This window comes from Labeo rohita, chromosome 20 (assembly GCF_022985175.1).
Source record: "Labeo rohita strain BAU-BD-2019 chromosome 20, IGBB_LRoh.1.0, whole genome shotgun sequence".
Taxonomy (NCBI): domain Eukaryota; kingdom Metazoa; phylum Chordata; class Actinopteri; order Cypriniformes; family Cyprinidae; genus Labeo; species Labeo rohita.
In genome coordinates, this window is record NC_066888.1 from 26,818,323 (window position 1) to 26,829,502 (window position 11,180).

The following is an 11,180-nucleotide window of genomic DNA, read 5'->3' on the forward strand; positions in this document are numbered from 1 at the left end:
ATAATGAGTGCGTCGCCCTGGTCTCAGACTTGGTCTGTGTTACGGTTCCCATTTGGGCTGGTGCTATTTGAAGGATGTGCTGCTTTCTGGGGGGAAAATGTAGGAGAATTCAAGCCAAAAAGTTGCCTTTATTTTATTTTTATTTTTTTTCGTAGTCGGTAAACTTGTTCGGAATGGAATACTACTATACTACACATGCTAAAAATATTTTGCATGGATGGAATACTGTATTTTACAAAATGTGCAGTATAGCATATTATGCTTGGTTTGACCTTTTGATTTCCATTGATGACTGAACAGCTTTAATGCCATTTTATGTGAAATGTCATTTTATTTTATTTTTTTTTTATCATTTTATTTATGCTAATATAGTATTTATTAATATTTTGAATTCTTTGGTTTTTATTTTTTCTTCTTTTTTATTAATTTAATTAATTTCATGACGTTTTACACTAAATTTCATTTTGTTTTTTATTTTTATCATTTTATTTATATACTAATATAATCTTTATTGCTATTTTGAATTCTTTCATTTTTATTTTTTATTCTTTTTATTAATTTAATCAATTTTGTTATTTTTATCATTTTATTCATAGACTAATATAGTATTTGTTCATATTTTGAATTCTTTAGTTTTTATTTCTTCTTTTTTATTAATTTCATTAATTTTATGACATTTTACACTAAATGTCTTTTATCAGTTTATTTATATAGTAATGTAGTTTTTATTAATATTTTACATTTTTTCTTATTTTTTCCTCATTTCAGTAAATTTATGACATTTTAAACTAAATCTCGTTTTATATTATTTGTTTTTATCATTTATTTATGTATTAATATAGTATTGATTAATATTTTGAATTATTTTTTCTTTTATTTTTTCTTTTACTTTTTTATAAATGTTATTAATTTATGACATTTTACACCAAATGTCATTTTATTTTACATTTTATCATTTTGTTTATATACTGATATAGTGTTTATTGTTATTTTGAATTATTTTATTTTATATTTGTTCTTTTAATATATTATTGATGAATATTTTTAATTGTTCTTCTTTTTTCTTAATTTCAGTAATTTTATGACATAAACTAAATCTCATTTTATATTATTTCTTTTTATCATATTATTTATATACTAATATAGTATTGATTAATATTTTGAACTATTTTTTCTTCTTTTTTATAAATGTTATTAACTTCAATATCAACTGATATTTTACACCAAATGTCATTACATTTTTATCATTTTGTTTATATACTAATATAGTGTTTATTATTTTGAAATCTTTTATTTTACGTTTTTTTCTTTTTATATTTTTTCTTCTTTTTTATTAATTTTATCAATTTTTTGACATTTTACACTAAATGTCATTTTTTTTATTTTTATCATTTTATTCATATACTAATATAGTATTGATTAATATTTTGAATTCTTTTATTTTTTTTCTTCTTTTTTTAAAAAAATGTAATTAATATATGACATTGTATACTAAATTTCATTTTATTTTTACCATTTTATTTCTATACTAATATAGTATTGATTAAAATTTCGAATTGTTACATACTTACACACATGTATTCTTTTTAATTAATTTCATTAATTTTATTTTATTAATTGGTTTTATTATTTTATATATATACTAATAATAAAAATATATATTTATAATAATATAAAGTATTTTCTCTTCTTTTTTTTTTTTATGAATTTCATTAATTTCTTATGCATTTCTCATACTTCTTGTTAATTTTTGTTTAATTTCTAATATTTTATTTTCTAATATAACATTTTATTTTATTTAAGCCTTAATTAACAAAATTTGTATTAGTTTTAGTTATATTTAGTTTTAGCCAAGAACAACACTGTACCAAATTACATAATTATGTCAAAAAAGTTTTTATTCATTTCTGAGATTCTTACTGCATACTGCTTGTTTAATTAAACATGCAAATAATGCAATCATGCTAACAATGTAGCATACTACTTTCTGTAACATTCTCATTGCATATTGAGTACCGTTTCATACTTTTTCCAATGTAATATACACTATATTCAGGAAGCTAGTATTCCATTCCGAACGCAGCCGGTGCATCCACATCAGGCAAATAAAAGGGATACTTGAGCTTTTTCCTAACACTGATGTACATGTATGCTTAATGTTACTTTCTGAAGTCCCATATATGAGCTTTGGAAATGGCATTGGAATGCAAATGGGAGCATGTGTCCCCACTGTCGCAGTGCATGCTGGGAGTTGGTGTCTGTCTCTGTGTTGTGTTTTCTGTTTGTGATGGAAGTTATATGACTCATCTGTTATGTAGTGTCTGTTATTGTCCACATTGCATTGGAGAGAATGAATATTTTAATTTTGAATGAATATTTTAACACTTTATATTTGAAAAAAATATTCATTTTCCATAATGTACTGTCTTGCATCTGTGTGAACATGTGAATTACACTGTTTTGGGTTACATATACTCTTTAAATGCAATATTTTCACTCTTTTTCAACAATAAACCTTTGCCTATGGCTTTTGCTCGGCATGTTGTGAGCGGGTGTATTATGCATGTTTTGCTGTCACTGTAGTGGCTGCTCTTGACCCGGGAAGTATCGTCTCATCTGAAGCACCATTACGCGTGTTTCCTTGCATGCTGGTTTGAATGTAAATGAGGTGCAAGTGACGCAGCAAGGTAGACTTGTGCGGAGTTGTCCTCTTTTGTCGTGAGACACTCGTGTGGCTCTCACACACAGTCTATCCGGTTCACTTCATGTCAGGGTGACATTCGGTTCACTTAGCAACTGAACCAGAGTCACTTTTTAATATTCAAGTGGAGTCCTTTCTCATATCCTTTCTGCACAGTGTTCTTGCACATGAGCTTTAGGGGCTCAAAGTACAATTTTAAAATGCTGTTTGTAATTTGAGACTCAGGTTTTGTGAGTTTTAGTCAATATGTGTTTGCTTTGAGGAAATTTATATGCTAATGTGCTCCTAAAGTTGACAAAATTCACTTTTAGTGGATATGCTCATTTAAAATGTACAGTCTGGGAAAATTAGGAAAAATATTGTTTTTACACATTTGTGTCTTGTCTGTGCTCTCTAAAATAAAAATTGGGTTATTTTAACATTTTACTTTTTGATCAACCCAAAGTCATTAGTGATATCAGTGTTTTTTATGACGTTTTACACTAAATGCCATTTTTTAAATTTTTATTATTTTATTTTAATACTAATAGTATTTATTAATATTTAGAATTTTTCCTTTTTTCCTAATTTCAGTAATTTTATGGCATTTTAAACTGAATGTTATTTTTTTAATCATTTTATTTGTATACTTATATAGTATTGATTAATATTTTGAATTGTTTTATTTTTATTTATTTTTTCTTCTTTTTTATACATTTTATTAATTTATGACATTTTACACCAAATGTCATTTTATTTTTAATTTTTATCAATTTATTTATATACTAATATAGCGTTTATTAATATTTTTAATTATTTTCTTTTTATATTTATTCTTCTTTTTTATTAATTTCGTAAATGTTATGACATTTTACACTAAATGTCATTTTTTTTATTTTTAGCATTTCATTTATATACTAATAGTATTTATTAATATATTGAATTTTGTCTTCTTTTTTCCTAATTTCAGTAATTTTACGACATTTTAAACTAAATGCCATTTTTTATCATTTTATTTGTATACTAATATAGTATTGATTAATATTTTGAATTATTTTATTTTTATTTTTTCTTCTTTTTTATACATTTTATTTATTTATGACATTTTACACCAAATGTCATTTTATTTTTAATTTTTATCAATTTATTTATATACTAATATAGTGTTTATTAATATTTTGAATTATTTTCTTTTTATATTTTTTTCTTCTTTTTTATTAATCTTCTTTTTCTTAATTTCATTAATTTATATACTAATATAAAAAATAATATATTTATAATAATATATTTTTACATATGGTATGTGTATGCTCTCTAGAATTAAAATTTGGTTATTTAAACATTTTACTTTTTAATGAACCCAAAGTCAAAATTAACTTTTAACAGATATGCACATTAAAATATACAGTTTGAGAAAAATATATATATTGATTTTTACAAATTTTTGCCGAGTCAAATGCTTGCTAAAACGAGAATTGGGTTTATATATATATATATATATACATACATATATATACATATATATATATATATATATATATATATATATACCTGTACCTGACCTGTAAAAATTTCTAGTTTTAATTAGCGACTTCAGTTGGGTTTTTAAAAATGTAGTTCAGTGCATGAAAAGTTAGATGTGTCATGATCAAACACATCTGTAAAGCATGTTTCCATAAACCTATGATTGAAAAAAAGTACAAGAACGCTGTATGAACAGCCATCAAAATGCATAAAAAATTGCATAATTTAAAGTATTTTTTGCATAGATGCCAATTTGTCTCTAAATAAGTCAAATTTCATATTTGCAGTTCAATTTCAGGTGTGCTGCTTTGAAGGTGTTTAACTTTCATTATCCTATGTCTCAGCACAAGTAGAAGTTACGTTAGTGCTGAACGGGCTGATGCAAATGCTCGATTGAGCGTTAAATTGAGTTGCTGCAGCTCAGGCATCAGGGAGCAAAGCACATTGATTTCATTGGAGATATAAGAGAATAGAGATGAGATTTCAAGCCAAGAATACCAAAGATACAGAAGTTCGAATACACAAGGACAGACTGACTGAAGATATCTGTGCTGATTGTTGCCTTGTCTGGTGGCATGACTTAACTTTTCAAACTACTTTCACACTGGTGTAATAAATTACATATGTATCAGTGAATAGTCTCTGCATAGATGGCACAGTAACACAGTATGAGATGCATATATTCTCAGGAAAAAAAGGTACAAATGTTGTTTCTGGGAAAGTACCCTTTCAAAAGGTACACCTTTGTACTTTATTTACCCCTAAAGGGTGCATATTAATACCTTAAATGTAGCTATTAGTACTTAAATTGTTCATATTAGGAACTTTTAAAAGGGTAACACCCCTTTTGAACCTTGTACCTTTTGCATCTCAAAACATTAGATCTGATTAGCTGGCTTTAAGCAGTTTCAGGAAGCCAGGGGCTACAGGTATTGATTTTTATATATTTCAATTTAATTCCTGAATTTGAATTGTTATAACAAAACGCAGAATTGCAATTCCAATTTGGATGTAAAGACATTAAAATGAACTGAAGTTCAAAGAAATCCATGTGACTGTGACTTTAAAGTTTGAATGTTATTGATTGATAAAATTTGAAATAAAAAGGTAGATGGATTGATGGATGGATGGGTGGAAATACAGGTAGATGATGGATATGTGGGTAGAAAGATGGGTGGATGTGTGGGAGGAAACACAGATAGATAGATATATGGGTAGATGGATGGATGAGAAAGATGGATGGATGGATGAAAAGAGAGATGGATGGTAGATAGAGGACTGGATTGATGGATGGATGGATGGATATACAAGTAAATTATGGATATAAGGATGGATGGATGGATGGAGAAACAGCTGATGGATGGACAAAGATGGATGGATGAGAAGAGAAATAGATGGATGGTGGATTGATGGAAATACAGGTAGATAGTGGATATATTGGTGGATAAATGGATGGATGAATGGATTGATGATGGATGAGAAGAAAGATGGATGGATGGACGAGAAGAGAGATGGATAGATGGTAGATAGAGGACTGGATTGATGAATGGATGATGGATGGATGGATGGATGGATGGATGTATATACAAGTAAAATGGATGAGAAGAGAAATGGATGGATGGATGGATGGATGATGAATGGATTGATGATGGATGAGAAGAAAGATGGATGGATGGACGAGAAGAGAGATGGGTAGATGGAGGACTGGATTGATGGATGGATGATGGATGGATGGATGGATGGATGGACGGATGGATGGATGGATGGATGGATGGATGGATGGATGGAAAATACAAGTAAAATGGATGAGAAGAGAGATGGATGGATGGATGGATGGATGGATGGAAGAGAAGATGGATGATGGATGGATGGATGTATATACAAGTAAAATGGATGAGAAAAGAAATGGATGGATGGATGGATGGATGGATGATGAATGGATAGATGATGGATGAGAAGAAAGATGGATGGATGGACGAGAAGAGAGATGGGTAGATGGAGGACTGGATTGATGAATGGATGATGGATGGATGGATGGATGGATGGATATACAAGTAAAATGGATGAGAAGAGAGATGGATGGATGGATGGATGGATGGAAGAGAAGATGGATGATGGATGGATGGATGTATATACAAGTAAAATGGATGAGAAAAGAAATGGATGGATGGATGGATGATGAATGGATAGATGATGGATGAGAAGAAAGATGGATGGATGGACGAGAAGAGAGATGGGTAGATGGAGGACTGGATTGATGGATGGACGGATGAATGGATGGATGGATGGATGGATATACAAGTAAAATGGATGAGAAAAGAGATGGATGGATGGATGGATGGATGGATGGAAGAGAAGATGGATGATGGATGGATGGATGGATAGACGAGAAGAGAGATGGATAGATGTTAGAGGACTGGATTGATGAATGGAGGATGGATGGAGAAACAGCTGATAGAGGGATGGATGGATGGATGGATAGATGGATAAATGAGAAGAGAGATGGATGGATGGATGGATGGTAGATAGAGGTCTGGATTGATGGATGGATGAGAAGAGAGATGGATAGATGGTAGATAGAGGACTGGACTGATGAATGGATAATGGATGGATGATATACAGGTAAATAGATGTAATGGATGTAAATGGATATACAGGAATGGATGGATGAATGAATGAATGAATGAATGAATGAGGGATGGATTAATGTTAGATAGCGGTCTGGATTGATGGGTGGATATACAGATTAATTATGGATATATAGATGGATGGAGAAACAGCTGATGGATGGACAAACATGGATGGATGAGAAGAGAGATGGACGAATGGATGGATAGATGGATGGATTGATGAAAATACAGGTAGATAATAGATATATGATGGATGGATGGATGGATGGATAGAGAGAGAGATGGATGGATGAATGGATAGATGATGGATGAGAAGATGGATGGATGGACGACAAGAGAGATGGATAGATAGTAGATGGAGGACTGAATTGATGAATGGATGATGGATGGAGAAACAGCTGATAGATGAATAGACGAACAGATAGATAGATGGATGGATGGATGGATGGATGGATGGACGAGAGGAGAGATAGATAGAGATAGTTTAGTTTGAAAATCTCCATCCATCTCTCTTTCCTTCTTTTCTCTAACTTATACTTCTAGATGTTAAACTCTTATTAGGAAGCAGGAAGGAGGCATCAGCCAGCCGTCCCCGTGCTGCAAACGTGGAAGCCCAGACGTCAGTCAGTCAGTCAGTCTGTTAGCATTTCAAGCACACAGCTGAGCTACCTGAACAAAACCTTGCAGCTTATAGAAACTCTGTCCTTGGAATAAACAATGAAATGTTCTGCAATAGCGTAAAGGTGCGTTTGTACTCAGTCTTTTAAAGAGCAGAGCAGTGAGGGAGAAATAAAACGTGTTTCTATAAACGTTGACTGGAGGCTAAATTAATCAGGATTGAAAGCGAGTTCTGGTCCAAAAGACCTTGGAAAGAGCTGGAGGTTGACTACAGCGCAGACGCACACAGCACACTTCACCTTGAGAGAAACACGATTCTGTTTTATGAGCTTCCTGGAAAAATTATATGGAAGAAACTCAAAAGAAGATTTTGTGAAGGAAAAAAAAAGTTAAAGAAACAGAGTTTATCTATCTATCTATCTATCTATCTATCTATCTATCTATCTGTCGTTCCATTTATCTGTCTTTCTATCTGTCGTTCTGTCATTCTATCGTTCTATCTATCATTCGGTCGTTCTATTTATCATTCTATCTATTGTTCTGTATATTGTTCTATGTATTGTTCATATGTTCTTTCTATCATAATTGTTCTGTCTTTCATTGTATCATTCTATCGTTCTATCTATATATTGTTCTATGTATCGTTCTATCTTTTGTTCTATTGTTCTGTCTATTGTTCTCATTCTATCTGTCATTCTGTCGTTCCAGCTATATGACGTTCTATCGCTCTATGGTTCCATCTATTATTCTCTTTTGTTCTGTCATTCTATTTATAGTTCTATTGTTCTAACTATCGTTCTATCGTTCTGTCTTTTCTTCTATTGTTCTATCTATCTGTCATTCTATGTATCATTCTATCTGTTGTTCTGTCATTCCAGCTATACGTCGTTCTATTGCTTTATTCTTCCATCTATCATTCTCTTTTGTTCTATCTATCATTCTATTTATAGTTCTATTGTTCTAACTATCGTTCTGTCTATCTGTCGTTCTATCAATTGTTCTGTTGTTCTGTCTTCTGTTCTTTCTATCGTACTATCTTTTGTTCTCTTTCGTTCTATCATTCTATCTAGCCATTCTATCATTCTTTCTATTGTTCTATCTACAGTTCTATCATTCTATTGTTCTATCTATATATCGTTCTATGTATCATTCTATCTGTTGTTCTGTCATTCCAGCTATACGTCGTTCTATTGCTCTATTCTTCCATATATCATTCTGTCTTTTGTTCTATCTATCGTTCTATTTATAGTTCTGTCATTCTCTCTGTTCTACCTAAATATCTTTTGTGCTTTATATTTTTCTATCTACATATGGTTCTATCGTTTTATCTATCGTTCTGTCATTCCATCTATTGTTCTATGGTTCTATCGTTCCATCTATCTGTTGTTCTATCTATCACTTGTTCTATTGTTCTATCGTTCTATCTTTTGTTCTATCTATCGTTTTATCTATCATTCTATCCTAGTCTTTTGTTCTGTCGTTCATTCTATCACTCTGTTGTTCTATCTATCATTCTGTCGTTCTATCTATCGTTCTATCTGTTGTTCTATCCTTTGTTCTATTGTTCTGTCTATTGTTCTATCATTCTATCTGTCGTTCTGTTGTTCTAGCTATGTAGTTCTATCGCTCTATCATTCCATCTATCATTCTATCTTTTGTTCTATCGTTCTATTTATAGTTCTGTCATTCTGTCTTTTGTTTTATCGTTCTATTTATAGTTTTATCTATCTGTCATGTGTTTTATTGTTCTATCATTCTGTCTTTTGTTCTATCTTTTGTTCTGTTGTTCGTTCTATCATTCTATCATTCTATCTAGCCGGTCTATCATTCTATCGTTCTTTCTGTTGTTCTATCTACACTTTTATCTATTGTTCTATCCATCATTCTATCTTTTGTTCTGTTGTTCTATCTGTCTAAATATTGTTCTACTCTCTCTCTCTATCTGTCATTCTGTTTCTATCATTCTATCTGTCTATAAATATATAGGCTTATTTATTTTGTAAAATATGATAGAAACAGTAATATTGTAAAATTGCATTTAAATCTTTTATGATAAAATACATGTTTTTTTATGTAATATATATTAGAATGAAATTAAGACGTAAAAAAGCATTTATTCAAAATAGAAGTCTTTCAAAACATAATTGCCTTTACTGTAATTTTCTGTCAGTTTAATTGCTAAATAAAAGTATTAATTAAAAAAAATATCTAACTGACCTGGTCTGAGGAGATGAACACTCATCCGTTTCTGTAACAAATAACAAATAACAAGCGAATATTTCCTGTTTAGAATGTCAGTCACTGATTACCATATTCATAACTATGGTATTTACACGATTCTTACCATGGTACCGTTTTGCAAGTGTAATGGATTATTAATATCACTCTGTTCTGGGATGTCATTAAAGAAACGGCAAAAATATGCACACACACACACAATGAAATAAAAAAAAAAACACAAGAGCAGGAATGCTTGAAGGTTTTCAGTACTGAGAAAAGCTGTAGTTTAGCAGAGGTTTTGTAATTCTCTCTATGTCTCTCACTATCTTTCTTTCTGTTTTTTCTTCTATCTCTGTCTTTCTCTCTCTCTCTGTTTTTCTCCTCAGCCCTCCTGAAGGAGAAGAATCACCCGTCACCTCTCCAGACCCCCAGAGACAAGAGTGGTTCGCTCAGTACTTCTCCTTCTGACTTTTGCAGTTAAAGAGCATGTCGACCAAACCAAACGAAAAAAGACAAAAAAAGTGATATATTATTTAACGACACATCCTATCATTTCTTTTTTTTTTTCTCCCCACTGTGAATGGGTTTCTTGTTTTTACAGTGATGATAGGTATGTTTGACATTTCATTTACTGCAGTTTCTATAGAGTGGTGCATACGCTGCTAATTACTATTTGTTAAAAGAGAAAAAAACAACAGTATTGTCTCCTATGTATCTAATTTTAGAATGCCACCGTAATGACTTTGTTACAGCTGCATTATCAATTTTGGTAGGATTAAACTGTTTGTATGGATGTCTCAACACAGATATAATGATGTCTCACTAATTTTAAAATAAATGCATATTTTATATTTATATTACTGGTGTATGCGTAAGAATAAATAACTATTGTGACATTTAATGAAGTGTGTCTGTTATGTGAGTGAACGTTTACCATTCAAGGAACCAAAAGCAACGAACATATGATTTGAAAATGCCTGTATTTTCATATACATCAACACATACTGCTCTGCAACAAGAAAAAAATAAACACTTTTATTGTCATTTGACTTTTTCTTTATACAAGAACAATAACGTCCACAATAACAAATCGATTGGAAATGAGAGGTAAGTTTTTGTGTAGGTTTATTTATTTTTAATTATTTGATATTATAAAAAATGTTTATAATCTGCAGAATGAAACATAAGCTGTTATTAAAACGCTTTTTAAATGTTAATGTTATTGCATAAATGTATAATTCAAATATCTAATTGCTATTTTTGCCGTACTATTTAAAAAGTTATGTATACAAGCTATTTAGAATTTAAATAACAACAATTGATTTTAAGTGCATTATCTGTATAATTTTATAACAAATCTTCATAAAACGTAAGGGACTTTTATACTAGAGCGTACGCAACGTCATCGACCTCCGTATGGCACGTTTTCCGTTCGGTGGGTTGTACCAAGTCCAGAAACGGGGGATGTGGTATTACATACGATATAATTTATCAGCGCCAATATGGAC

General features: G+C 30.6%; 1 protein-coding gene across 2 annotated transcripts in view; it reads left to right on the top strand.

Annotated features, from left to right (window-relative positions):
* Nucleotides 1–10,716, top strand: part of fam184ab (family with sequence similarity 184 member Ab) — a 168,680-nt gene extending 157,964 nt beyond the window's left edge. For both annotated transcript variants that reach the window (XM_051138662.1, XM_051138663.1), the window contains one exon: nucleotides 10,059–10,716. In XM_051138662.1, the coding sequence (XP_050994619.1) occupies nucleotides 10,059–10,140 (82 nt within the window). In that variant the 3' untranslated portion in view covers nucleotides 10,141–10,716. The remainder of the gene's footprint in view (nucleotides 1–10,058) is intronic.
* Nucleotides 10,717–11,180: the final 464 nt, after the last annotated feature.